The 26,888-nt window shown below is 57.2% G+C and overlaps 11 protein-coding genes and 1 non-coding gene across 12 annotated transcripts; 4 read left to right on the plus strand and 8 right to left on the minus strand.

Annotated features, from left to right (window-relative positions):
- Positions 1 to 1,730: 1,730 nt before the first annotated feature.
- On the plus strand, positions 1,731 to 2,434 carry COL26b_012594 (uncharacterized protein; the record flags this gene model as incomplete). Its single annotated transcript, XM_053185235.1, has 2 exons — positions 1,731 to 2,335; positions 2,395 to 2,434. The coding sequence occupies 2 exons, from the start codon at positions 1,731 to 1,733 to the stop codon at positions 2,432 to 2,434; spliced, it is 645 nt and encodes a 214-aa protein (XP_053030821.1).
- A 394-nt stretch (positions 2,435 to 2,828) lies between these two features.
- On the plus strand, positions 2,829 to 2,918 carry COL26b_012595. The gene has a single exon. It is a non-coding gene; the product is annotated as a tRNA-Gly (tRNA).
- A 269-nt stretch (positions 2,919 to 3,187) lies between these two features.
- COL26b_012596 (uncharacterized protein) lies at positions 3,188 to 4,147 on the minus strand (the record flags this gene model as incomplete). Its single annotated transcript, XM_053185236.1, has 1 exon — positions 3,188 to 4,147. The coding sequence occupies one exon, from the start codon at positions 4,145 to 4,147 to the stop codon at positions 3,188 to 3,190; it is 960 nt and encodes a 319-aa protein (XP_053030822.1).
- Positions 4,148 to 4,861: 714 nt separating this feature from the next.
- Positions 4,862 to 6,578, minus strand: COL26b_012597 (uncharacterized protein; the record flags this gene model as incomplete). Its single annotated transcript, XM_053185237.1, has 3 exons — positions 4,862 to 5,056; positions 5,152 to 6,166; positions 6,244 to 6,578. The coding sequence occupies 3 exons, from the start codon at positions 6,576 to 6,578 to the stop codon at positions 4,862 to 4,864; spliced, it is 1,545 nt and encodes a 514-aa protein (XP_053030823.1).
- A 2,082-nt stretch (positions 6,579 to 8,660) lies between these two features.
- On the minus strand, positions 8,661 to 9,632 carry COL26b_012598 (uncharacterized protein; the record flags this gene model as incomplete). The annotated part of the gene is made up of 1 exon (XM_053185238.1): positions 8,661 to 9,632. The coding sequence occupies one exon, from the start codon at positions 9,630 to 9,632 to the stop codon at positions 8,661 to 8,663; it is 972 nt and encodes a 323-aa protein (XP_053030824.1).
- An 821-nt stretch (positions 9,633 to 10,453) lies between these two features.
- Positions 10,454 to 12,816, minus strand: COL26b_012599 (uncharacterized protein; the record flags this gene model as incomplete). The annotated part of the gene is made up of 3 exons (XM_053185239.1): positions 10,454 to 10,501; positions 10,555 to 12,221; positions 12,270 to 12,816. The coding sequence occupies 3 exons, from the start codon at positions 12,814 to 12,816 to the stop codon at positions 10,454 to 10,456; spliced, it is 2,262 nt and encodes a 753-aa protein (XP_053030825.1).
- A 377-nt stretch (positions 12,817 to 13,193) lies between these two features.
- COL26b_012600 (uncharacterized protein) lies at positions 13,194 to 14,265 on the minus strand (the record flags this gene model as incomplete). Its single annotated transcript, XM_053185240.1, has 3 exons — positions 13,194 to 13,711; positions 14,012 to 14,156; positions 14,251 to 14,265. The coding sequence occupies 3 exons, from the start codon at positions 14,263 to 14,265 to the stop codon at positions 13,194 to 13,196; spliced, it is 678 nt and encodes a 225-aa protein (XP_053030826.1).
- Positions 14,266 to 15,699: 1,434 nt separating this feature from the next.
- On the plus strand, positions 15,700 to 16,752 carry COL26b_012601 (uncharacterized protein; the record flags this gene model as incomplete). The annotated part of the gene is made up of 2 exons (XM_053185241.1): positions 15,700 to 15,730; positions 15,797 to 16,752. 2 exons carry the CDS (start codon positions 15,700 to 15,702, stop codon positions 16,750 to 16,752), a joined length of 987 nt encoding a protein of 328 aa, XP_053030827.1.
- A 528-nt stretch (positions 16,753 to 17,280) lies between these two features.
- On the minus strand, positions 17,281 to 19,152 carry COL26b_012602 (uncharacterized protein; the record flags this gene model as incomplete). The annotated part of the gene is made up of 2 exons (XM_053185242.1): positions 17,281 to 19,012; positions 19,076 to 19,152. 2 exons carry the CDS (start codon positions 19,150 to 19,152, stop codon positions 17,281 to 17,283), a joined length of 1,809 nt encoding a protein of 602 aa, XP_053030828.1.
- An 875-nt stretch (positions 19,153 to 20,027) lies between these two features.
- COL26b_012603 (uncharacterized protein) lies at positions 20,028 to 20,548 on the minus strand (the record flags this gene model as incomplete). The annotated part of the gene is made up of 2 exons (XM_053185243.1): positions 20,028 to 20,464; positions 20,512 to 20,548. 2 exons carry the CDS (start codon positions 20,546 to 20,548, stop codon positions 20,028 to 20,030), a joined length of 474 nt encoding a protein of 157 aa, XP_053030829.1.
- An 804-nt stretch (positions 20,549 to 21,352) lies between these two features.
- On the plus strand, positions 21,353 to 22,535 carry COL26b_012604 (uncharacterized protein; the record flags this gene model as incomplete). The annotated part of the gene is given in 2 exon segments (XM_053185244.1): positions 21,353 to 22,452; positions 22,469 to 22,535. 2 exon segments carry the CDS (start codon positions 21,353 to 21,355, stop codon positions 22,533 to 22,535), a joined length of 1,167 nt encoding a protein of 388 aa, XP_053030830.1.
- Positions 22,536 to 23,329: 794 nt separating this feature from the next.
- Positions 23,330 to 25,702, minus strand: COL26b_012605 (uncharacterized protein; the record flags this gene model as incomplete). Its single annotated transcript, XM_053185245.1, has 1 exon — positions 23,330 to 25,702. The coding sequence occupies one exon, from the start codon at positions 25,700 to 25,702 to the stop codon at positions 23,330 to 23,332; it is 2,373 nt and encodes a 790-aa protein (XP_053030831.1).
- Positions 25,703 to 26,888: the final 1,186 nt, after the last annotated feature.

A 26,888-nucleotide genomic window follows, 5' to 3' on the forward strand; every position in this document is an offset into this window, starting at 1 on the left:
AATGTCAAAGTCTTGTGCCAAGATTCTCAGGTCATAGGGCTGAACTTGGTGTACAAGGCACTCGATATGTTTGGCAACGTACACGGCAACACCCGTAGTGAGATGGTGTTCCATCAGGACGTCTTCCACAGAGCTAACAATCCACGTGCCGTGAAAGTCTTCAGAGATCTTCAACTATATAGGGCAGCGGATTTCATATCAATGAAAGCCTCTGACCCAAGGGACAAGGTGTTTGCATTGCGATTTCTTTACCCTCATACATTCGGCAATGTAGAAGTTGACTACAATCGTTCCACTGCGTCCATATTTACGGAAGCGACTAAGTACATGCTTCAGGGGCACGAGTCATCGAACATTGTGTATGAGGCAAGTCGCTGGACAGCATTGAAAGACTTACCATCTTGGGCGGTCGACTGGGCCGGCAACGACATCCCGGAGCTATTTTGGAACTACAGATCGCTAGCATTCATGTTCAAGCCATCCGGCACCAGCCACTATTGGTGCAGGTTCTCGGAAGACAACAGAAAGCTTTACATGGAAGGGCGAATCATTGGGGAAGTAGACAACGCACACATTGGGCCCAGGCTTTACCATCCGTCCGAGCCAGAAGCAAAAGACAGGAGGACTTGCAGCCCAGCTGTTGCAAATGCAGTTCTGGGTGCAATCTCTGTCTGGATATCCGAGCTGAGTGCCCCAAATGCCAAAGATTCGAGAAATAAACCGGTCACATCTCCAGACCAGACTAGGAGGATGCAAAGTTTCACGAGTTTGATATCGCTTATAAGCTTCGAATCGAGGGCATTGAGGCTCATAAGAAAACCTCGTGCAGTGAAGATCAAATACTGGAAGGCCTCTCAGGATGAAGACTTTGCGGACTATTTCAGGACGGGAAGGGTATTTTTCACGACGAATGGCACTTGTGGGATCGGTCCCTGCGGCCTCGAGCCGGGTGACTTGATATGCGTCTTCGCTGGGCTCACGTTGCCATTCGTTGTTCGTCCCCAGGGATCGAGTTTCGTTCTGGTGGGACCCAGTATTATTGACGGTGTGATGGAAGGAGAATATTGGCCGGAAGATGAGAGCGATTTGACTGAATTTGAATTCATATGAGTTAAGCCCAGGCTGTGGCGAGTCGGTTTAGAGGTATTATCATTATGTACGAGTATTTTCCGTATGGGCGTTTCGCAGCTAATGAGAGTGATCGGTAGACGGTGGAACTGACAAGCTTATCAAGAAAGGCGACAGAGAAGACAGCTAGTTATGGCCACCATTCGGTCAAACCAGGAAGATATCATCTGCAGTTTCTTTCTTTTCAATTACTCCCCTTTTTGATCCATGAATAGATTTTGGATTCGGATGAATTTTAGTCTTTGCTGGATTTGTAAGTGTCGGATATCCGTACTTGGGGAAGTCATCGGAGCAGAACTTCGGACGCACGCTAGTCTTTTTTCGGTTAGCAGAAGGATCCAGGCAGACGACAGTGGACCCCCTTTTTCATCTTCATCTTCACCTTCCTCCCATCTCATCCCACGATGGCCGTCAATCACAGGCCAAGAACTCGAACAAATTGGCCGAAATAGTTCTGTCATATGGTAAGTCCCTCTTTTGTGTATCATTACCATCCGGCGACTGACAATATATCCAGGTCGTCAGCTTCCTAAACGTCTCAATCCCCAAGCTCGTGTCATGAATCTAAGCTCATCGGGACCTGGCCGTCTACCACCCATCCCATGGCCAACATCTTCCGCCAAGCCACCTCGTGGCTCTACACCGGCCTCGCCGTCTCCTTTCTCGGGTCATGGTCCCTCATGATCCTCGTCTGCGTCGCCATGACCGCTCTCGGCCAGGACCCAGGCCTCCTCCAGCTCATCGCCCTCCCCTCCCTCCTCACCTTCCTCATCGCCAAGCTCATCGTCGCCGCCTCCACCCCAACTCGCGCACCAACCCCAAACACACCGCGATCGTCCCAAGGCAACCTCGCCACCTGGCTCGCAACAGCAGACAACGGCTCCCCCCACGGCGCCCTCGTCCTCCTCCTCTTCTCCATAACCTGGATCCTCCACCTCGCGCGCATCCTCTTCATGCTCTGCCTGCTCGTCGTCTTCGGCGGGCTCTTCCTCTTCGCCTCGACCCTCGACGCCGACGACAAGGAGGACACGGCCGCAGGCGGCAAGGGCTTCTTCCACGACGACGAGTCGCGGCAGAACTTCACCACCGCGCTCGTCGAGTTCGAGGAGAAGATCGGCTTCACGTTCGGCGACTCGCTCGAGGACAGTCCCTGGCTCATCTTCCAGGTTGTCTCGGTGACGTGGGCGATGTTCAGTCTGTTGATGATGTATGTTGTCGGGTACGGGTTCGCGGCGCTGCGGAAGGTGTTGACGACGCCGCTGGAAGCGTGGGCAAGAGGGGAGGCGCCGGCGAGGATCGTGGGTGAGCAGGGCGCTGTTCCGGGAGCGGTTGTTGTTGAGAAGGAGAGGGTTGTGGTGGCGACGGGGGTGGAGGGGGCAAACTAAGGGGACGAGTGGGCAGCTGTGTGGCTTATTTGCTTCGAGACGTTGAAGCTAGGTCCTAAATTCAAGCAAACGATCATTCTGCATCCTCCCGTCGCCGAGCCGGAGCGGTGAGAAGCCCGGGCCAGAGGACGGCACTGGTCCTCCGGGTGAGTGGGTCGACACTCCGGCGCTTGCCCGATTCGCCTCTGTGAAGCAAACAGGCAGGAGCACCGAGTTAGGCTGGCGACTGCCCCTTTCAGCAAGAACGACTGCATTCCCGCGTCCGCCGCCCTATGATCGTTCCTGCCGTCGTTCTCAGCATCTTCAAATCAAAGCGCGTTCGTGGTGCAGTGGTTTAGCATTCTGGCCTCCCACTCTCTCAGAGAATGAAAGCCAGGGACCTGGGTTCGAACCCCGGCGGACGCAATCTTTTTATTTGTTTCAAAGCCCCTGCCAGCTTCTGATTTCATTCGGCAGTCACTCGTGAGGACTATCGCACCCACAGGCTGCGTAAAGGATAAGGTCTTAAGCGTAAGCAAGATGCATTCTCTACGTGAGCTTCCAGTATGATGTCGTCTATGGTCCCGTGTGCCCGACACCGTATGCAGTCTATCCAAAATTACCCAACCCTGCGCCTGTATTACGACCTCAAAGTCATTATAAACCCAACCTTCCAACCACCTCCAGCCTCACAATCATCCCTCCAAGTACCGACAAGCCTCCGCCACCCTCTCCGTAATCTCATCAACATACCCCCACGCAAACATATCAAAATGGTTCCCCTTCGTCACAAACGTCTTCTCAACATACCCAGGACAATACCCATCCCACCCCAGCTTCGCATCCCCGCGATACATATCCACAGGACTGATCCCCTCTCCAGTCATCGGCACACAATCCGACGCCCGCACAAGCACGCCCCTCGGCGGCCGATCCCACACGACCTCGTCCGTCTCCTTCTCCGCCCTGCTCCCGTAAAACGACTTCTCCACATCCTTCCCTTCCTCGCTCACCTCGTAGTCCACCCCGTTGCGGAACGCCGCCCCGCACCGCGGCATCTTCCACACCTTCACCATCCCGCCCGCCAGCTTCATCGACTGCCGCGCCAGCTTCAGGTTCTTGTGCTCCGGCACCTCCGTCTCGATCCACGTCCCAATCTTCACCTCCGACCCCACCGGCCAGACGGGGTACACGCTGTCAATCATCACCAGCCCCACAATCTCGACCTCGTCCCCGCCGTCTCCCGCGCCCTCGTCCACGCCGCCCTCGTTCTTCCCCGTGACCAGCAACCGCGCAATCTCCAACGACAAAAGCCCGCCCAGGCTCCACCCGCCCAGCAGGATCTTCCACCGCCGCCGCCCGTCTTTCGTCAGCGTGCACGGCGCCATGGGCGGGTACTCCGCCCCCGCGACGGTGTTGCGGATCATGCGCAGGTACGCGCGCGCCATCTCGGGCACGCCGCCGGGCCACTCCGTGCCGGAGGTGAAGCGCGGGTTCGCGATGCCGAAGACGGCGCGGTCGAGCGGGGAGAGGCAGTGGTAGGCGAAGGTGGTGCCGCCGCCGTCGTGGAGGAGGAAGAGCGGTGTCGCGGCCCGGCCGCGCGGCGGGGCGGGCTGGACGACTTCGCATTCTTTGGGGTACGTTACGACGACCATCGTGGGTGGTGTGAAGGGGGGTTTGCTTGGTGAATGTGGCGAAGAGGAGATGTCCGGATGATGATGCCTCCACCAGCTCCCTTCGTCGGAGTTGCGGGCCGGACGTTGCTCACTGAGATGGACTTGAGGTCCGAATCCGATCGAGATGACAATGAAGACGCCGATGCCGGGTTCCTCGCTGTGATCCAACGTTTTCCGCAGGTCTTCGCGCCTTCCGCAGTAAGGCAAATGAGAGGAAATGAACGCAAGAGTAGGAGTGAAGTTGGGGGCGAACGCCGGAGATGGAGGATGGAAGTCCAGATGTGAGCAGGCGGAACTGAGTTGAGATGAATGAGATTGCGCAGTGACGTGCCGGTGCGAAGCGACCGCCCAATGCGCCCAGCCAATCACAGTGTTCGGGTCAGGGTGGCGGGGCGTCCTCCCGTCCGCTTCGGCGTTCGGTGGTCTAGACTTTCGGTGGTGGCATCTACAACTTATTTCGGGCATTCATATGCTGGTCACATCTTCGCCGAACGAGTGACCGGGAAACGAAAAGAAAACATTCACACAAAGCATCGTCATCATTCATGATGCTGAAATAAATATACTGGCACTTTACATCAAGCCGCCTCTCACGGTAAGAAACACATGCAATGTCATGACACGCTCACAGACGTCTTCAAAACGAGACATGTTCTCTTCCTATCCAATCTCCCTATCTCACCCCAAACACCATCACGCCCTCGCCCACCGCGTCCTCTCGGTATACTTCAAGTACAGGTTGTTCCTCGGCTTCGACGCAGAGTGCGTGTTGCGGTCCACCGAGTCCTCCGGCACCTTGTCCATTCTCTTGCCGTCCGCATCGCACAGGTGGTAGTCAAACTTGGCCACGAAGATCGCCGTCGCCACGAACGTCTCCAGTTTGGCAAACTGTCGCAGCGCATCTCGTTAGCAAGCCTCATCTCCAACAAGCCAAGACATCCCCAAAAAAGCAAAAACAAAAAGAAGGAAAAGAAAAAACTCACCCTCATCCCCAAACACGGATGCCGCCCGCTCCCCCACCCGTTGAACGCCCTCGGATCCCTCTTATCCTCCTCCCGCGGCGGCAAAAACCTCCCGGGGTCCCACCTCAACGGCTCCGGGAAGAACCTCTCACTCATATGCGTATCATCAAAGTGATACACCGCAAACGCGTCCGCCGGGACCACCTCCCCCGAGTCCCCGATCGGGATATCCTTCCCGGTCCCGTTATACCGGAACCCGCACCCCGTGATCGTGTGCCGAATCGTCTCCTTCAGCCCCAGATCCACCATCGGGAACTCCGCCTCCCAGTCCTCCACCTCAAACCTCGCAAACACCTCCTCGGGCGTCTCCTCCTCGCTGCGCCGGTGCTTCGCAATCACAGAGTCCACCTCCGCCTGCACACGCCCATACCACTCCTCGTTCGCGCCCAAAAAGCACAGCAAATACGCCGCGTTGATCCCGCTATTAATCAAACCCGCAAACAGCGCGCCAACAATAAACGCCACCATCTCGACCGTCGTGTACCCCTCGTCCGTCAGGTACTGCAGCGCATCGCTCCCGTCCACACCCCTCGCCTTGCGCTCCTTGATCACCCGCTCCAGGATCATGTACATCTGCGCGCCCGAGTACACGCGCCGGAAGTGCCCGATGGTCGGCATCCACGGGAACATGACCTTCGTGGCGGTGCTGGCCGCGTCGATGCCCTCGAAGATGCGCAGCGTCTTGACGAGCAGCGCGTCGTCCTCGGCGATCTCGTCGCAGCCCACCATGCGCATCGTCAGCTGGAACACGAGCCGGTACATGTCCTCGAACGGGTCGCTGATCTTGGAGGGCCGGGCGGCGAGGCGTTTGGTCGTGTCGTGCGTGTCGCGGACGAGGAGGTGTAGACGTTTGCAGAGCTGTTCTTTGCGTAGGAGCCGGACGATGAGGCGGTTGAACTTGGCTGCGAAGTCCTCCTCGACGGATTGGTCGGGGGATACTTCGATCTTGGGCGTCGCGTTGAAGAGGGCGCCATACCTAACATCCCAACCGTCAGTCCCATCAACTTTCTTTCCTCCTTGACCAAACAATGTAATCAGAAAAGAGACACTCACCCCTTTGTAAAATCCAACTCCCGACTCTCAAAAAACAGATTCCGCCCCGGCTCCCCCGACAACCCTACAATCCTCATCTTGCCAAAATAAAAGCTCCAGTTCCCCGACCGCCCAAACCGCCGGCCCTCCGTCAGGAAGTTCCCCCGGTCCGTGAAGAACCGCGGCGCCCCCAGCACGGGGTACCCCTTGAACAGCTTCGGCGCGTTGCGCGGGAACGACGGCCGGTACGCGAGGAAGCCCACCGCGTAGGCGACCCCCGTGAGGAGGAGCACCCAGATGCTCGTCGGCCAGTTCTGCGGGTGCAGAGCCGTCGAGAGGAGCGTCGAGACCGACATCGTGGTCTGTCTGTGCCTGTCTTTCGTGTCGAAGAGGAGAATGGGGGGAGGAGGAGGTTCGTCTTGTGAAGGTTCAATTCGCGCTCTGACCGAAGCTTTTCCTCTGCTCGGGAGGGTTAAAGAAGAGTAGGAGGCAGGTGTAAGACGAGTTGGGAGAGCACTTGGTAAAGTATGTCCACAACGTGGGATAGCGTCAGTATGATACAAGGCCGGCGCCCGCCACTCGAACCGACTAATGAAGACAGTCCAGCGCCGTCAACCACTTCAAACGCCGCGCTAGTAGACGACGGGAACGAAAGAAAGGGAACTGACAGATACAGAAACAACAGCTCTGCCTTTTTGCCCGTCCGTCCCCCTCACTTCACGGGCCATCCAGGACGGGGTCCCCTAGTCCAATCCCCAAACTTCGTCTGGACGCCTTGCAAGGATACCTCCTCCCCCGGGGCGAATCCAAACGAACGACCCCGCCAGAATGGATGACGATTCCGAATACGACTTGTGCCCTTTCATGGTTCAAGACATCACTGCAACCCCCTGCTACTCTACGCAGTGTCTCCTCACCGCAGCGAGACGTATCGGCAATCCAATCATGGCCCAGGCAATTTCAAGCAGGAACCAACCAGCATGTCCATATTCCCCTCCTCTCACTAGGTAGCAGCACAGAACCATTTCAACAAGGGCACAAAAGACCCAAAACGAAGAGAAAGGGGCAGAGGATGGTGGTCGGCGCCGGTGGGGACCCAAACCGCTGGATCTGCCGTGCGCTAGCGACCAGACGGTGCGCGGCAGATGGAGGAGCCGAGCGTGGAAACTCTGAACATGAACAAGGATGTGTCCGCCCACCGAAACGGTTTAGCCGCTTCAATGCTTGCTTTGCTCTGCCTTTCCATCGGTCGTCTGCCTCTACGATCTTCGTCCAGCCGAACCTCCCCCCGTTTGCCTATCAGATAGCTTCGCGATGCCGTGCAGCCGTCACCACGTAGATCTGACAGTGACAAGACACCCACACCCTCGTGCTTGCGGTCTGAACGGGATATAGCAACCGACTGCAACGTATAACACGCTAGCTAAAGCAAACGCCCAGTGAGCGGCGGGAGTGGGCAACAAGCTTCCCTCTGGCGCCGTTAATCATGTTTGTCTTGGATTATGTGGGGTTACGAAAGTGCCCTTTCTCGTTCAGCTCGCAACGTTCGCATATCCCGCATCCCCAATAGCCGCCAAGCCCAATGTTTCTTGCAAAGCGTGACTATTTGATTGTCCCACTGGCAATTGAATACAAATAATGACCTTCTCGCAAGCTTCGCATTATGCTTTCAGTCCCTGTTGCGCCATGAGACATACATGCGAAAAAAGTCGTTCCCCTCGCAACACTCGCATCCCGCATCCCGCATGCCCAACGCCATCCAAGCCAAGCCGTTTCTTTTCCGCAAGACAGACTAGAAACATAATCTTAGCCTGGGTTTTACATCTGCCTGTCCCGGACAGATAAACGGGCCCGATGCCGACCTACCTCTCACAACTGACCTTCTCTCTCAGACACGCCTTCGTAGACTAAATCCATATATCCAAAAATCCCACACGCAAAAGACCTCGTTTCCCTTCAGTTCAAATCGCGATGCACCAGTGGAGTCCCAATCCCTCTCCCCCACTCCCACACTTCCTCTGGACCACTTCAAGAACGCTCACATGCGTCTCCGCGCGGTGTCCTCGGGGCGCGGTCATTATAAAAAGAAAACCGGATCCCCATCTGATATATGCAGAGCCGGCAGAACAAGTCACAAGCAAGAAAAAAAAAGGGGCTTGGCAAAGGAGTTGGTTCAGTTCACTTTGCATGTCTCACTCAACCCCCCACAAGCCACTTCGTCAGCGGGGCTGCAAGCTGCAATGTACATACTCACATATCAAAACACCACCACCACAACCACGTTCGCCAAGCACAAAGTTAACAAACCCGCGTGTATAAACCTATCCAACGTACGCCATGCTCGAATATGCATGAACCATAAGGGTATCGCCTAACGATGCATCCTCCACTCCATCCATCCCCATCGGCGCCTCGCTCATACGCCACCACGCCCGTCTTCAAACGGCCTGCCAGTCCATCGCGTCAACCATCCAGTCAAACGCATCCTCCCCATCCGACTCGGTATCCATAACCTCATCCGCCCAGCTCATCCTGCTCTGCAGCACCTCCACCCACCTGTCCGCAATCACATATCCCTTATCCAGCCCCTCAAACACCGCATTGAAAATAAGCGTCAGATCAAAACTCTCCAACGGCGCCGTCGCCGCCCGCCTCTTACGCGCGCCCAGCTTGCTCTCGTCCTCAGCGTGCTTCCACCAGTTCCGCAACGTCTTCGCCCTCGACAGCTGGAACAGCACGTCTCCCGTCCCGAGCACCTCGTGCAGCGGGTTCTCCTCCTTCTGCAGCGACAAGATCACGTTCTCATGGAAGCTGTGCTTCGTCGAGAAGTCCGCCCCTCTACCATTCTTGCTGCTGCTGCTGCACCCCCACGTCGAGGTCGTCTCCGGCGACACGCCAATCTCAAACACCCCCATCAGGTGCACGAGCGCCCTCTCCAGCAGCATGTAGTACTCGTAAAAGTCAAGCTTGAACATCATCTCCGCCTCCGCCCGCCCCTTCTCGTCCGCGAACTTCACCGTCGCCTTGTCGTAGCCCTCGCTCAGGAACGGCTTCTTCCACTGCATCCGCCGCACAATCTGCTCGTAGCGCTTAAGCTCTCTGTGTGCCTTTGCAGCGTCGGCCGCGGGGTCACTGCTCTTGTACGCCGCCGTCGTAGCCTTCGCCTTCGTCGTCGCCGCAGTAGTCGTGGACGCAAACCCCGAGGTGCTCATCGGCGGGGTGGGAATGCTATTCACCGCGGAGCAGGACTCGGCGGGGATGGTCGGAGAGGGCTGCCGTGGTACTACGGGGTTGACCGCCGAGCTCGTCGGGGCCTTCGCCTTTGAGGTCGAGGGACGGCCAAGGCTCGTGGACTTTCCCTCGGACGCCCACATGGAGCTCGACAGGCCCTTCTTTTGCTGGCGCATCATTATGGCGGCCTGGAAGCTGTGTCCTCGGCAAGCAGCCCGATCCACCTTTAGATATCCTATTTCAAAGTCGGTGGCCCGTTCGGGTCTGCTTCGAGTGCAGAGTGTAGCCTCGTGAGGTCGTTCCGTTGGTTGGTCGTCAGGAAGCTGTCGACAATGGTCTGCCCAGACCTTTCGTTTGTTCGATTGGTTGTCGGGTCTACCGCTACAATTGATTGCAGCAATGTCCAAGAATGAATGTGATGATGTTTTCGTACAAAACGGGATACAAAGAATAGAATGCAAGCTCCCTTGCCACCAGTACCAGTCCTTTGTTGATCCAATTGCTCGGCCGGCGAAACGCTTAAAGGAGTGGTTGTGGAGTGGTGAGGGTGGGGGATGATGCCATCCACCGCCTTGCACCGAGGTCTTCAGCGTTTGTTGGAAGGTCCCCGCCTGGAAACAGCCTGGTAGGTGCTGGCTGCGCCTTGTTTCCGTGTGCTAGGGCAGCGTCCGTGTGGCCCGGGGCCTGCCGCGGAATGACGCAGGTCTAGGGCAGTTTAGCGCCCGCTGACAGAAGGGGGCCCCCAAGACAATGGAGACCCATGCTTGGCCGTGGCCAGAACACTTCAATCACAGCCTCATAATCACAACTTCAAATGACTGCCTGAACAACCTTCGTGCTGTATTGACTGTGTGTAGAAATCGTACTTGTACGTATTTCTAGGATATACAAACTCAAACTCGACAATGCCCCATCTGCAGCGCAAAATTCCTCCAACGCCTGTCGCCCTGTCACTGTGTCACTCATCCAAGAACGCCTCCATAGCCAGCCCTCTGGCCTTTTAAACCTTCTTCGTCGCCTTCGCCGTACCAATGTGGGTATTATGAACCTGTGCCTGGTTAGTCTCGTGTTCTTCCGGAAACGGTTCAGCATCCCGCTTACCTTCGTAGCAAATCTCAAACTCGTCAACGTCTCCTTGAGGTGAGTCTCCAAGGGACTAACCATCACAAACATGAGCGTCTTGCTGTTGCCCCCGAGGGAGTACTGCAGCAAGTGCGTCAGCTTGGAGTTGCGGTACGGAATGTGTCCGCCCCCCCTGCCGAGCGCTTCAATAACATCACCGAGGCATGACAAGGACTTGTTGATGTTCTGTGTCTCCTTCATCCTGTCACCTTCGACCTGCGAGTGCTTCAGACGCTCCGAACCAGCCAGGTCCACCAAGTTGAGGGTGCCCTCGCAACGCTCTCCCGTTGCCGAGTTGAAACCCACCAGCTTGAGGATGAAGACACTGTGCGAACGAGACGACCGCTCGTTAGCCTTGGTTGCCGCCACAGATCGGTTCTTCTGCGCTTCGTCGAGCATCATCTCAACCGTATCCGCCGAGTCCAGCGACACCGACTTGCAGTTGACGACCGTCGTCTGCTTGCGCACGTCGTCATGGCGGATCTCGAGCTTGCGTCCCTTGCCCTCGGTGAGCAAGTCGTTGAGCTCTTCGTTGTACACCTCGATGAAGGATCCCTCCATCTTGTATGTCCACGACTTCTCCTTGAGCTTGTTGACAGTGTCGTAGATCATGTGTGTCGCACGAGGAATCATACCGTCTTGAGATGACATGGTGTGAGTCTTTCCGGAACCTGTTTGACCGTAGCAGAAGATGCACACGTTGTATCCGTCGAGTGCGCTCTGCACCAGTTGAGAAATCTCGTCAAACACGTCCTGGTTCTGCGCCTTGGGGTCGAAGACGCGGTCGAACTCAAAGTTGTAGTTCTTTCTGGTAGCCTTGCCGGTAATGCTGTTCATCTCCTCGGGTCCCGCGAGGGCGATCTCGGCCGACGTCTTGTCGTCGGGGTACGCAACCTGTGCCGGTGCACCCTCCGCAGCACTGAGAACGGGGCGCACTCTGCACATAACACGAATGTTGCCCTTGAGCTCCTGGTACTTGTTGAAGAGGATGCGGCGCTCCGTCTCCTCCTTAATGAGTTTCTCCTTGGCAAACTCCGCCTGCTCAAGAGCCTCCTGCAGCCTCGCCTCCATTTGCGTGTAAGAGTCGGATTGCGCCTTGCTGTCGGACTGAAGGTAGTCGACTTGTCCAGTGAGGGAGTTGATTCGGCCCTGAAGTTGGTGAGTTGAGGACGAGAGCTCGGTGATGGTTGTCTCAAGCCCCTTCTTCAGGCTCTGCTCGCGGTCCAAGTCGCCCTTTAGCCCCTCAATCACAGCTCGCATCTCTGACACCTCGCGGTCCTTCTTCTGCAGGTTGAGGTGAAGGTCCTGCTGTTCGTTTCCGAGTCGCATGCGAAGGTGCTCAATCTCCTTGCCCTGCTTGGCCCGCTCATCCTCAATCATGACCTTGTAATGTCGCTCCAAGGCGGCCAACGCCTCGCTCTGGCTCTTCTCCTGTCGTGCAACTTCATCCCTCAATTCACGTCGGAGCTGCTCCACCTCATGGCGGCGCTTGCGAGCCTCATCCTCGAGCTCATACTTGTGGCTGCGCTTCTCAGTCTCTGATTCAATCGTCAATTTAGAAACCTGCTCCCGCATGCTGTTAAGCTCCGAGTGCAGGCTCTCATTTCGGTCTGCGAACTTGTCTCGCTCGGTTTCCAGCTCGGATACTGCGACCGTCAGCCAGCTTTCATCTCATCTCTCACGGACCGACTCACTTCTCTTCTTGTACATCTCAACTCTTTCATCCATCAACTCCTTATCGGAAATCATGCTGTTCATCGAGTCCTGCACCTTCTTAAACTGAGAGTCTAGCTCTCCCAAGCGTCCCTCGACATCCCATGCTGCAAATTGAGTTGTGTTAGAATCTTTGGTCAAGAACATGAGTTTACTAGGGGAGGGGCATCTGGCGGGGGATCTGGATTCTTTGATGGTAGACATGATCGCCTCTTCGAATACTTTCATGTCGGCCCTAACGCGCTTAGAGTCTGGCGAAGGCGTGGCGGGGTCAGTCATGCGACTGGCGTGCCTCTTCTTCGGCGACAGGTCTGGCGGTTTCATGGCGAGCTTGCGAGGGGAGCGCATGGTGACGTTGTCCATTTGCGCGGCGCCGCTCGCAGTCGTTGTCGCGGAGCTGACGCTGTTTTCTTGGCTGAAAACCACTTGATCTTCATCTTGGGCAGAATCCGAGCTGGTGTCGTCCTTAATGGACAGTGCACCGAACCGGCTGGTGAGAGATACTTCTCTGCGTGACGGGTGGTTCATCTGGGGTGCTGGAATGGCATGTCTTGACGTGTTGTGCGGAAATTCAAAATTGCGTTGAAAGTTCAGTTGGCGAAATTGACTGGTCGTACCATGCTGTTGTGCCATTGGTCCATCACACTCATCCTCAATTCGATTGCCGATAGCTGTGCGAGGTCTTGCGGTGTTTGCGTTTCGGGAGCGCGGATGTCCGGAGACCGACTGTGCGTGTACCGACCGGCTATTGCCCAACGACGACTGTGAGCGTTCATGGCGCTGTCTGGTGCCGGGGCCGACGCTGGCGGAAAAGTTGTTGTTCTGGCCGTATCGTGAAGTCGTCGACGAGGTCGAGTTGTGACGCGCGAGGGCGTTGCTGGCGGGGTTTCTGAACTGCTAACGAGTCAGCATAGGCACAGGTCGGTTTTGTGACGAGCAGCCTGTGGTACAGAAAGCATGTCATCCCTGTCCCCGATGTCGTCTGTGATGTCCGTGATGCACGCCTCCGTAGTCGCCTGGTGCACCTCTGCATCAACCAACAGACGAACGCCCCGGGAGCTGCCGTTGTCGCTCTGGCTGCCGAGACATAGCTGGAAGCGGCCAGAGGTGGTGCGGAAGTAGGTCGGGCCAGGACCAGGTGGCAGCGGTTGAAATGGCTGAAGCTGTCGTCGAGAGTCGAGGCGGATCATGGTGAGCTGTCTCTCTTGGTGCAGGCCTGGATGATGGACGTCGGTGTGGTCCCAGTGCAGCGACAGGGCAAACAGCAATCCCGGCAGGGTAGACAACCGCGGGGCGACGCAGATGATGGTACGCAGAGCTCGTCGAGAGGCACGGTAAAGATGGACACAGATCCAGTGAGCAATGCGGAGGACGTCGACGTCGACGCTGGTTGCACACAGCTCCATCGCGACGTCCGAGCCGGCTCGGGGGGGATCATGTAAAGGACATTCGAAGGTTGACGAGGGTTCGCAGGGAGTAGGAGTAGCAAAGAGGGGGAGGGGGGAAGACTTGAAGTGGGTTGAAGGTTGGGTTGGTTGGGAATGGGGGCGGGACAAGACGTGGACGTGGACGGGACGAGAGGGCAGAAAAAAAAAGAAGAGAGAATGGACCCATTTCACTCGCAGGAGTGACGAGTCCAATCAATCGAGTGGTGTCACAGTGTGTGTGCACCTGTGGTGGTGGTGGTGACTTACCGATGCGAGAGTCTGACCCCTCACCGAACCCGCTCTCGTGAGGCCAGAAGCACCAGCAGCAGCATTGTGGCCAGCCGCTGCTGCCGTTGAAGGGTGTGTTGAGTGTGCGGCGTCTCTGCCGGGGTATTCGCCAGCGCGCTGTGCGAGGGTCTTGCCGCGCTTCGGGTCCGAAATCTGGGCTGCAGCAAAAGAGCGGTCAGCGGGCTTTGATACACTTCGCTGGCAAGCACCTGCAGCACTGGAACAGCTGGAACAGGAAAATACCCACCTGGCTGCGGGACATGTCGCTTGAGGTCGACCAACGAGCCAACCTTGGCCGATGATGGCGGTGGAATCATGCTGCTATTGTTGTTCATCGTCCGACTGTTGTTTTGCGCATCGCTCATCTCTGAAAGCCCGACCGAATGGATACTCGACGAGTGCGACATGCTCGTCCCCGGTCGCGGCAGCGCGCTGGGGGGTCGTATGACGGACGTTCGGAACTGGTGCTGCTGCATTGCGGTCGGGAGTCAGCCAATTTTGTTTTTCCTGTCGTGAATGTCATCGCAGGAGGCGCAGAACGCACCGTATTCTCCGAGGAGTCCATGTTGACTGGCGGTGGTGGTGTTGTCGTCGATGCGGTGGCGGGGCTTGTTGACAGACTCGACTGGGACGATTAATGTGCGATAGGTACTGTGGGCGATCAGCCGCTGCTGGCGGTGGGAGACGGCGACGACGTCTTCTTCGTTCGTTCGTTATTGTTGTAGAGTTGAAGCTGCAAACATGCGAAATGGCAAATACAAATCGCGAAAAGTCCACAGCTATGATTGAATATGGGGAGGGGTGTGGATTTGAGTGCACGAGCTCGAGGTGCCAATCTGCTGTCTTTTTGCTGTGACGGCTTGTTTGCGCTTCCCGATTGGGGATTGTGGAGGCCTTCACAGGGGGCCGCCTGTTTACACTGGATTGTGACTATTGTTGTCGGGGCGACGGACTTGTGCAAGTTGTGCACCTTACCTAAGCTAGATAGAAACCTTGCTCAGGTACCTTACCTAAGCTACTTAATCCCAGCCACCCGGGAACACCTCTCCAGGAGAGCCGCTTAGGTAAGGAACGCCGGTGCCACCCGCCAACTGAAGCTCCCTGTTCCTGCCTAAGGCCGACGCCCTCCCGACTCAAAGTCAGGCCAGAAGTTCTACCGTCACAAAGCGGGGCACCACACCCAATACGGAAAGCGGTCGCCAGAGCGGTCAGACCAGCAGCAGCTTTCTTTGCGCCGCCAAACGCCCAGCGCAGACAAGGTCGCAGTGTGGCCTTTTCACATGTCACGAAGACCAGCCTGTCGCACCATGACGTTGGAAAGCTCATTCGCCAGCTCCCGCCAGAGATTTGTGTCTTGACGCCCCCCCCCCCCGCCGACGACGAGGAATCTGCCCGATCATACAGGACACGAAGGCTGCCGTGCAGAGGCACGCGTATCACTGCTGTTGTTCTGTCGTCGCCGTTTTCTGCCCATCCTCTCTCGCAAGGCTATCCTTCATTGCTAGCCATCAATCCCGATATTGACGAAGCTAGACTCGGACCGCGACTCCCCCTCCCTCGGCAGCGCATCCCTTCACGAATCGCATTGCAACGGAGCCACATGCCGCCGTGATCTACACCCCGAACTTCCCGCTTCCGGCCTCCTGCTCCGACTTACACGATCCTCGACCACATATCCCAAACCACAAACGCAGCCATGGAGAAGTTCAGCCAGTTCCGCGATAAAGGTTAGCACCCCTACACATCATCACGACTGTTTTCGAATCGCCGTCGCTAACACGCACCCACACCAGGCTCCGGCATCTCGCCCTTCATCCCGGTCAAGACGCCGCTCTCCGCGCTCTCCTCCGTCTTCCACGCCTTCCTCTTCCTCATCCGCCTCCCCTTCTTCATCACCTACGTCGCGACCTACTTCCTCGTCCTCCACCACTTGCCCTTCCTGCCCGTCGCCGCCCGCAAGATCCTCCTCTGGGGCATGATGGGCATCCCGGGCATCTGGTGGGTCGACCTCCAGCTCGACGGCGTCCGCCGCGGCACCCTCGCCGAGCAGCCCCCGCAGCGCTTCCCCCACCCAGGCTCCGTCATCGCCGCAAACTTCACCTCCCCCATCGACGCAATCTACCTCGCCGCCATCTTCGACCCCATCTTCACCGTCTCCTACCCCAACACCCGCTCCGTCGAACGCATCTCCCTCCTCCGCGCCGTCCTCTACGCCCTCTCACCCGTCCGCTTCGGCCCCCGCCAGGGCGCAAAGCTCACCGACCTCGCCGCCCTCCTCGAGCGCTACCCCGACCGCGTCGTTGCCGTCTTCCCCGAGGCCACCACCACAAACGGCAAGGGCGTCCTCCCCTTCACCCCGTCCCTCCTGGTCGCAAAGCCCGACGTCCACATCTTCCCCGTCAGCATCCGCTACACCCCCGCCGACGTCACCACCCCCGTTCCCGGCCGCTGGTTCAAGTTCCTTTGGGATCTTCTTTCTCGCCCGACCACCTGCATCCGCGTCCGCGTCGCCGAGAGCATCCTCAACTCCTCCGCCGCCCAGACCAACGGCGTGTCATCCTCCCACGACACCGGCTCCTCCGCGCAGCGACGTATGGGCGGCGAGCCTACGGGGCTTTCCGCCGAGGAGCAGCGTGTTCTCGACAAGGTCGCCGAGGCGCTGGCCAGGCTGTGCCGGAACAAACGTGTGGGCCTGACGTTGAGAGACAAGGCCGCCTTCGTCGAAGCATGGAGCGGAAGGAAAAAGTGAAATCCCTCCGTCACCGCAGTAAACCCAACCACAACACACAAAAAAGGATGAGCAGGAAAGGCGGCCAGCAGTGATTTAATGACAACTTGTTCGGGTATTTGCATAGCTAGGAGCCGGGGCTGCCTTGAACGCGCCATGTTTCGAAACCAACAACGCACTGGAGGGGGAAGAGATGAAGAAAAGCAGGTCATGAGCGGGCGCCCCGTCTTCTTACAGACGCGCGCCGCTGTGTAATGTCTACGTTTGTACGTTTTTTTGTTGGCGAGCTTCCATATACCACGATTCCAATTCTTATTTTTGAGCGCGCGGAAGTTTGCTCTACACCCCACACCATATACATACTTCAGTGATGTACAACCACCAGAGACGAACCGTAAACAAAACTCCGATTTTGGACTACCTTTTCCGAAGCCGTACAAGTAAGATGGTATAACAAAGCGTAAATCTCTAGTGGTGGAAGACCGCCCCATTTGCTCCCCCCTGAACCAGACCCGTTCACTTCCCCCCTCTCTCTCTTCTTCTTCTTCTTTACTGCAACTTGCCGTCCGTAACGCAGCCCGAGGACGCATCGCTCACGAGCAAAGAGTACTTCTTCAGCGTGCCCTTGCTGTACTTCAGCGGCGGCGCCTTCCACTCGGCCCGTCTCCTCGCCATCTCCTCCTCGGACACATTCGTGTCGATCACGCGCGACTCCGCATCAATCGTAATCACATCCCCGTCCTGCACCAGCCCAATCGGCCCGCCCTCCATGGCCTCCGGCACAATGTGCCCGATCAGGAAGCCGTGCGAGCCGCCGGAGAAGCGGCCGTCCGTCAGCAGCGCGACGTCCTTGCCCAGCCCGGCGCCCATGATGGCGGAACTGGGCTTCAGCATCTCCGGCATGCCGGGGCCGCCCTTGGGGCCCTCGTAGCGGATGATCACGACCGTCTTCTCGCCCTTCTTGATCTCGTTGCGCTCCAGCGAGGCGATGAAGTCGTCCTCGTCGTCGAACACGCGCGCCTTGCCCTCGAAGCGCAGGCCCTCCTTGCCCGTGATCTTGCCGACGGAGCCGCCGGGTGCGAGCTGCCCGCGCAGGATCTGGATGTGGCCCGTGGGCTTGATCGGGTTGCTGAAGGGCCGGATGATCTGCTGGCTGTCCGGGAAGCCCTTGACGTTCTCGACGTTCTCCTTCATCGTCTTGCCGGTGACGGTGATGCCGGAGCCGTCGATCAGGCCCTCCTTGAGGAGGAACTGGAGCAGGCCCGGGGTGCCGCCGATGTCGTGCATGTCGGCCATGACGTACTTGCCCGAGGGCTTGAGGTCGGCGAGGAAGGGGGTGCGGTCGGAGACGGCCTGGAAGTCGTCGACGGTAAGCTTGATGCCGACGGAGTCAGCAATAGCAAGCAGATGCAGGACGGCGTTGGTGCTGCCACCAAGAATGTTGACGACGACCATGGCGTTCTCAAAGGCCTGGCGGGTCATGATGTCGCGGGGTCGGATGTCCTCCTTCAGGATGTTGCGGACGGCGGCGCCGATGGTCTCGCACTCGGCCTTCTTGGCGGGGTGCTCGGCGGGGCTGCTCGACGAGCCGGGCATGGTCAGGCCGAGGGTCTCGATGGCGGTGGCCATGGTGTTGGCGGTGTACATGCCGCCGCAGGCGCCGCTGCCGGGGCACGCGTTGCGGATGATGTCGAAGCGCTGCTCCTCCGTGATCTCGCCGGTGATGTACTGTCCGTAGGCCTGGAAGGCGGAGACGATGTCGATAGACTCGCCGGCCTTGCTGCAGCCGGGCTGGATGGTGCCGCCGTAGACCATGATGGAGGGGCGGTTGACGCGGCCCATGGCGATGGCGACGCCGGGCATGTTCTTGTCGCAGCCGGGGAGGGAGATGTTGCCGTCGTACCACTGGCCGTTCATGACCGTCTCGATGGAGTCGGCGATGATCTCGCGCGACTGCAGCGAGTAGCGCATGCCCTTGGTGCCCATGGAGATGCCGTCCGAGACGCCGATGGTGTTGAACTGGTAGGGGATCAGGCCGGCCTTGCGGACGGAGTCGCGGACGAGGTTGGACAGGTCGAGCAGGTGCATGTTGCAGGGGTTCCCCTCATACCAGACGGAGGAGATTCCGACCTGGGCCTTGTTCATGTCGTCCTCCGTCAGGCCGGTGGCGTAGAGCATGGCCTGGGAGGCGCCCTGGGACTTGGGCTGGGTGATTGTCGCCGAGACCTTGTTCAGTTTGCTGTCGTCGGCGCGACGGGCGGCGGTGTTGGAGAGGAGGCGGCTGATCCGGGGAGAGTCATTGTCAGCGATTGGGTCATGTTATAGGGTCAATTGGGTAGCATACGCATGGCTGCTCGCGAACGAATGCCTCGTCGCAGCTCTGAGAGCTGTCGACTGGCGGGCGATGCACCGGGAGAGCATTGCGTCGAAAAGGGACCGCCGGCCCAATATTCAAGCGAATGCGGAGGAGGAGGGGCGGAGAGGGGGAAGAAAAGAGTTGTAAGTCGTGTCGATTGAAGTAAGTCAGGCCTCAATTCATTGCCCGTCCTCTCGACTCGGGATCTTTTTATGGTGGTGTGAGGGTGAGGAGGTGAGTCACGGAAAGGCTGGTGCGGTGTAGAGAAAGACCTGAGATCACAGGGACAGTCACAGGGACACGGCGCACACACGAAGTTGAAGATAGTTTGACCTAGGTCCATACCCGTAGGCCATGTCCCACCCCCCAGGAAATTTGGGGCGATGTCGGCTGCGTAAAATTTCTGGAGCTCCCCGCCGGCGCACTCCCCGCATTGAAATACGAAATTGCTGATTGGCTGGCCGAGGTGGCCCCGGTGACGCCCACGCCGAGGGGCCGGTGTAGGAGCTGAGGTGGTGGCCTGTCAAGGTGAGGAAGGTGAGCAAGGTGAGCGAGAGAGACAAGCATCAGCCAGCCCTGGAGAGTTAATCGCCGGCTCAACCAAACGTTTTCCCTTTCACTTTTCTCATATTAACTCACAATAACTCAATCACATCAAGGCCATACCTACTATGCAATTCTCTCACATCCAGCTCTAGCTTCCACGTCTTATTTCCACTAAAGCCCGCTATGCTTCCGGTTCCGGACCAGACCCGCTTTTCAGGCCGAATCCAAGTCCGCGATGTGGGTAATGGCTACCCGGCAACGCGCATACAACCTCCATAATCCTCATAATCCGATCCCGTAATCGTTTCGTTGGGTGGGTATCCAGAGCATGACGTCTGTTTCAGAGCGCTCACACAGACAGCGTGACGGCTCATTCAATGTGTGCTTCGCGGCTCTATGGCTTCGTCTTCTGCTCCTCCGCCGACCCCTCCTCCTTCTTGTCCTTCTCCTCCCTGCGCGTCAGAATCTCGTCAATCACGCCAATCTCCTTGGCCTCCTCGGCGGTCAGGTACTTGTCGCGCTCCATCATGTCGTTGACCTCCTCCAGGTTGAACTTCTCATGCTCAAAGGACTGGTTGATGTGGCGCCTCATGATCTCGTTGATTTGTCTGCGGATGCGCTGGATCTGGTTCGCGTAGATGAGGATGTCCGACGCCTGGCCCTGGGTGCCGCCGAGGGGCTGGTGGATCATGACGGAGCTGTGAGGGAGTGCGTAACGCTTGCCAGCCTCGCCTCCCGTCAGGAGCAGCGCAGCCATGGAAGACGCGGCGCCGAGGCATACTGTCGAGACAGGCGACTTGATGTATGTCATTGTATCGTAGATTGCAAGTCCTAAGTCCGTCAGCCTTGTTCTCCCCGCCGGGGCTCGGCCATCTAACCTGACGAGACTGATCCTCCAGGCGAGTTGATGTACATCGTGATGGCCTTGTCTGGGCTATCGGATTCGAGCCACAGCAGCTGGGCAACTATTGATGCGGACACCGTGTCGTCGATCGCGCCATTAAGGCAGACAATTCGTTCCTGCCCGCCGTCAGTCGCCGCTCGCCTCGGAGATTGGGGAATCGTAGGGCCGTACCTGTAGAAGCTTGGAGAAGATGTCGTCTGCCTACTCCGTCAGCGTCGAACTTCAGTCGCACGGTTTGCAGTACTGACATGTCCTCCAGCCGTTGGACTACTCGATTAGCCATCTCCTCGAATCCAAACCATCAAGACCATGTGCTACGAACCGAGACCTCGGTGATGTACGGCAGGGGAATGTTTCCGGCCGGTGGCGAGCTTCCCATCATCGGGGGGACGGGGAAGTTGGTGAATGCCCTCGCATGTCGTCGCAGGGGCGCTGCGGCCCGCAGAGACCGAAAGAGGGTGCGCTGGCAGTTCATGACGGCGCAAAAAGGGTTGCTGCGCACACTGAAAAGCAGGTGTTGAAGCTGAAGGAATGGAATGCGATGCGGCTGGTAGCGGCAAGTGGAGGTGACGTTTGTGCGCGCCCAGCGGTGCAGGCGGCGCGGCAGGAGCTTGCTGCTGTGACCCCCCTGCGGGGAACCCCCGAGCTCCGAGCTTTAACGCGCCTCTCGCCTAAAAAATGTCCCGAAGCGTGTAAAGCTGCTCGATTCCCCAAATCTTCAGACGTCATTGTCGCAATCGACCAACGCAGCATCACTCTGCGCCAGATTTCGACGGTTCACGATGACTTCCCGCACAGTAGGGACAGACGTCGCCATGAACCGTCGCCTCCTCTCCGCCCTCGGCAGCCGTCGAACCATCGCGAACTTCTCCCCCAAAGATCTGGAGCGAATCGCAACGAAGAGGAACGAATTGGCTGCCGACTTCGATCGCGGCCTGGGGGAAGATGGTGAAGGCAACAAGATCAGGCTTGACGCCGAGGAGAAAACGATCAGCACGTCGGTTGGCGAGCTGCCCATGTCACCCCTCATGGATCCAGACTTCGTAGAGACTACCAAGAGGTGGAGGCATCACAAGGGGAGGGCGAATAAAGGCGAAGTCAAGGACCTAAAGGAGAGAGCGAGGAGGAAACTTGAGGAAAATGCATATGGTCTGTTGTGCCCAGCTGGCTTGAATTCTGGTCACGCAGCTAACGAGGTTTTCCCAGCTCATGCCTTGGCATCTCCCGTCCGAATATGTCAGGTCTTTAGAAAACGTCTCCCCTCCTACTTCCACCAAAAGTTCAACGCCGTTCAGAACTTGGAAACCGGCAAGTTTTGGGCAATCCCGGGGGACATTGAATCGGCGGCACCAGAGAATGATACAGCAGAGCAAGAGCCAGGTGCTGGCGAAGGAGCGCAAGAGCAGAAACCCATGATGGGGTCGCCTTCGGGCTACGTTATGGCCAGGAAACGGGTAATCTACAACATGTTGCAAAAGCCGGGTTCGAGCCCATATTCTGGAACCTCCAAGGCTGTCTTCGCCAGGCGGGCGAACTTGAAAACCGAAAGGAACCAGATCGTATGGCGCCAAGACATGGACAACTTCGTGCTGGAGAATCTGAGGCGTCAAGCGGTCAACACCATCTTGTATTATTTGCGGCTGTCGGAAGACGCTGACCGTGGGTATCTGAGGCCATGCAGCTTCCGGGACGTACACGAAATGCAGAAGCGTGGGTGTCTGCTGTGGATGCCGCCAAACGAATACGGCCCGGAGTCTTTGGAGCAATTTGCTACTTTTGACGTCCCGGACGTCAAGTGGGAGAAGAAGCTGGCCGTCCATGACCTCAACCAACTGCTGGGACCCGAACACATGGCGACTTTAAGGCAGTATTCCTTGTTCAAGGACAACTCGCTGATCCTGTTGGGCAAGCGACGGTCAATAGCTCTGCAGCTTGTGCTCTGGAAGCTACAGGGATATTTGGCAGAATTCCCTCAAGATTTCTGGGAAACTCCTTTGAAGACACGGCTGTCCAAAGAGGCTGGTCCAGCAACAGCAAGGAACGAGGGGCTAATGAAGAAAAGTCGAGATGGCAGGGGTTTCTCGCGAAGAGATGCGCCGGGAGGGAAGCCATCAGCAGGAGACCACTCCGAAGGACGAGGAAAGAGACCGCAAGCTGAAAGGGGTCATCTCAGAAGAGGCCCGTTGGATGGGAACGCCCCAAGACGCGGCATGTGTACACGAAGCACGGATTCCGCGGCAGAGACTAAAGAGAGCCAGCCCTCGAAGGAGAAATCGAAGAAAGGCTCGAAAAACAAAGCCGCCGTGTCTAAAAAGGACAAAGCCAAAGGGCGCGATCCCACAGAGGACGAACCGAAGAAAGTCTCAAAAAGAAACCCCAAGGGTGTCGATTTATCTAAATTGGACGAAGCTGATAGGGAAGCGATAAACGCAATTCTCGAAAAGAAACACCAGCGAGCACGGGAAGCGACGGAGGAATTAGCTACACACAAGAGGCTGCACAGAGATATTGAGAGGGGGATGTGGTCCGATGAATGAGCATATTCAAGTTGGGGATGACAAGAAGTTCACAACACGCACGACTACATTTGGCCTGGCCGCCCAACATTCCCATATCATCTCACTAAGCATCTCTGCGTCATTATGGGAAGACGCGAACCCATTCAGGGGAGGTCATGTTCTACTGTGTGCTTTGAGGATAGAGTCCAGTGCTTCCATGGCCACATGCGAGCTAGAAATTGTTTCGAGACTGAATTGAAGGAAAGGCGTGCGTGATGACAGTTCTGCGGATGTCTACAAGAAGCTTCCCACGACAGTAACATTGCGCGCATCCGACCCAAGACGCAGCGTAACCTCCTCCCCCTTGAACTCCGTCGCCGCACCACCAACCGTAACATTCTTCAGCTGACGACCCTCCGGCACCCTCATCTTGACTCTCACCTCCGTCGGGGGCGCCTTATCAAAACCCAAAGTCGTGGTGACAGTACCCGCCTTCTCGTCCAGCTGCATGTCAAGATCGACGAGTCCCCATTTCGTCGGGGCCCTCTGCACCGCGACTTTGCCCTCGCTGAGCCACTTCCTCGGCACGCCCCGTCCAACCAACAAGGCGTCGTCGTCCGGGTGGTCCAGCAGCAGCGCAGCTCGCAGCAGGATGGGGATGGTGAACTCGGACGGCTGGCAGTACGTGCTCGAACCGCCCCCGGTGCCGGCGACCTCAGCGGCAAGCCACAAGCCGCGGTTGTGCACGTGGTATCTGTGGGTGTACAAGAACAGCACAAATTCGTCGATGCGGTCCTGGAGCAGTAGGCTCAACGCATAGCCGTACGAGATGAAGCCTAGAATATCTCGCGTATCAGACTTCAAGGGCGTCACGTTCGCCACGACACCCAGACTCGTGATGCCGTATGCCCTCATCGAGTCGATCACCATGTCCGTCTGGTTCGGCGAAAGAACAGACGCCTGCAACAGCTCGGAGTACACACGGTGAGGCCACCACTGCGACGACGCATCCCCCTTCTCCGCCAGGTCTTCCAGCACATGCGTCGTCTCGTTCGGGAGCACAGGCACATAAGGCGGGGTGAAGTTGCGCTGAACGAATCTATCAAGCGTCACCGCCGTCTGGTTGACCAGTCTATCCGCGCGCTCGTTCCAGTCCTTGGCCTGCTCCGCGAACGCCTCAATCTTGCTCAGATCCCGCAACCCGCGCGCGGCGAAGGCAGCATTGTTCCAATACGGCTTCTCAAACCGCCACGCATCGCTCCGCAGCGCCGCATCAGACTCGCTCCAGCCGGAGATGAGGCCGTAGTACGGGTCCGTCGCCGGCAGCTTCAGGTTCTCGTCCTGCCGCGTCGTGAGCATGCCCACCCACGCGAGGATCTTGGCCTTGTACTTATCCACAAAGGCCGCATCGCCGGTGTACTGCACGTAGCGCGCGATCAAGGACAGCGACAGGCCGAACTGCGGCACCGCGGGCCCGCGCATCTTGATCGCGCCGTCGTCGTAGACGTACCAGTCCATGTAATTCTCCAGCACAGCCTTGGCCTGCTCGAAGCGGCCCCACGCGAGGTTCGCCATGAGCGAGCTGGTCAGGATGTCCTGGAAGCCGTCGTACTCGGAGCCGCCGTAGTCGCGCTCGAAGGCGCCGTAGCGTGGGGACACGCCGCCGCCGCGGTTGACGAGCTCCGCGGCGAAGGCGTGCTTGCCCATGTCTGCCCAGGTTTCATCAGGAAGTGTGAGGGACAGGCCGTCCTTGACGTGGGAGGTCCAGTAGTCCGTGAAGCGGATGAGCGCCGGGTAGAAGTCGTTGGCGGTGGGGTGTGCCTTCAGGGGTAGGAATTGCTTGTAGTCCAGGGCGAACTTGTGGGCGCGGACGACGCCGCCCTTGATGTACGTCATGGAGAACCAGACGTGGACGATCTCCGGGTCGGGCGAGTCGACGTCGGCGAAGGCGGTGATGTCGACCCAGTCCGTCGCGTCGTTGAGCCCGCGGTAGATCTTGCGGCACGCGGGCATCCAGCCACTGAGGAGCCCGTCAAAGCTGTAATTGGAGTGCGTGCCATCCGCGGCCTCGAGCAGGTCGTTCCACGGGGCGTAGTTCTTCGTCGTAGACTGCCAATCCAGCGCCATGGTGTCGTTCGCCTGAATGTTGCCGAGGTACGTGTCCCACGGCAGGAAGGACAGATCGATGACGTCGCGGACATGCGTCTCGACAGGCTCGCCGTCCTTCAGGAGGCGCTCCGCCAGCACGTCGTTCTGCTTAAGATTCACATCGTTGGCAGGGTCAAGACCAAAGTACGCGTCAACGGTCCGGTTGAGCGAGACGGCCTCGTCGCTTGAGGCCTCGACGTATCGCTTGATCTCGCGGCGTGTGCCGGAAGCTGAGACAAGAACCAGAGGGCCGTCGAACCGCGTGAGGTCTTCGTAGGCCGTCCATGTCTCGCTGTTGTAAGTGAAGGTGTCGATGGCGGTGAGGCCGTCGGCCGTCTTCTCTTGGCGCGGGTTCAGATGGTCCAGGGTGGGCGCGCTGAAAGGCTCAAAAGAGTCATGTCTGGCTAGTTGCGGCACCTCATGGTAAGGCTTGGGGTGCTTGACGTCGCCTCTGCCAGCCAGAGCTGTGATGACGAATGAAGAAAAAACGATTGACTTTAGAAAGGAGTGTCGAGGCATATTTGGTACCTGTGCCTGTCAGGACTTGAAGAGGATCGAAGTGTCGATACTACTTAGCAAACACCGTTTAGCCAAGGAAATCATCGCTTCATGTAGTTTTTGGACCTTTCACAGTGAGATGAAGGGGCGACGATTGTTCATTGGTGTCTGGCCATGTGCGAGTTGGACAGGGGTGTACCTGAGTCGAGTCATTACACTAAAGAAGGTTAATTGATTGTTTGTAATTGGGCGGAAAAGCTTTGTTCACTTGGCTCCAGTAATGACTGCACCAAGGCCCTACAACCAACGAAGTTGAAGGGCGAGAGAATGAATTCGGAAGGGTGGTATCGGCTTCGGCATCCGGGGCGATCAAGAAGCTCTCGCGCGCGCTTGGCCGTCCGCGCCGACTTCCAAAGCCGCGCCCTACAATGACCTCGCTCAAGAACTTTCCTTGGGGGCTAACTACTAGATTCAGTATTCGGTTATCTCGGCAAACGTCTTAACTTGCAGTGAAATTGCGACTACCCCTGAAAGGCATACAAGCCGTATCCACTTATCCGGTTGTGCCGGCCGGATGGGAAACCAACAAGAAACAAATGCACTTTTGAACGGCATACTGTGTAGCCGTGAACTTGGCGGCTCACAAAAGGACAATTGAAGGCTGAATTCGCGGCGACTATAGTTAACGGCATGGTGCTCCGAGTTCTGATCGTAACGGTGTTTTCGAGTTAGGCATTGCAATCATTTTTCATCAAATTTAACATCCATCCTTTGTGTTAGTTGCCTAATCTGAAAATGATTCTGCCTTTTTATGATATCTGATGGACAAGAAGGTTGTTTTCTTAAATAACACGTCATCGGTGTCTCTTCTAACTTCCATACGAAACAGTGAGCCACTTTGTTTTTAGAAACTCTAGCACAAGATATCAGAAATGAGGCAAATTTGTCATCAAACAGAATACCAATGTAAGAGTTATGAGGACCAGGTTTTTTACTGTTCGTCTACATATGACACATTTGTATCCTCTGAATCCTTTTGTGGTGTTTGTCTCCGCTGTGTATGAGACGATTGGGAAATTTCCACAGTCGCAAGGCTACAAAACACCTGATCACAGAACCAACACAAGCATCAGGTGAACCTGCGAGATTCCCCACTGCGTATCGCTTATTGACTTCTGTGATTTCTAATTGGTCTTGTTGGTTCTGT

Source organism: Colletotrichum chrysophilum (assembly GCF_026319265.1).
Source record: "Colletotrichum chrysophilum strain AFK26 chromosome Unknown scaffold_182, whole genome shotgun sequence".
NCBI lineage: Eukaryota > Fungi > Ascomycota > Sordariomycetes > Glomerellales > Glomerellaceae > Colletotrichum > Colletotrichum chrysophilum.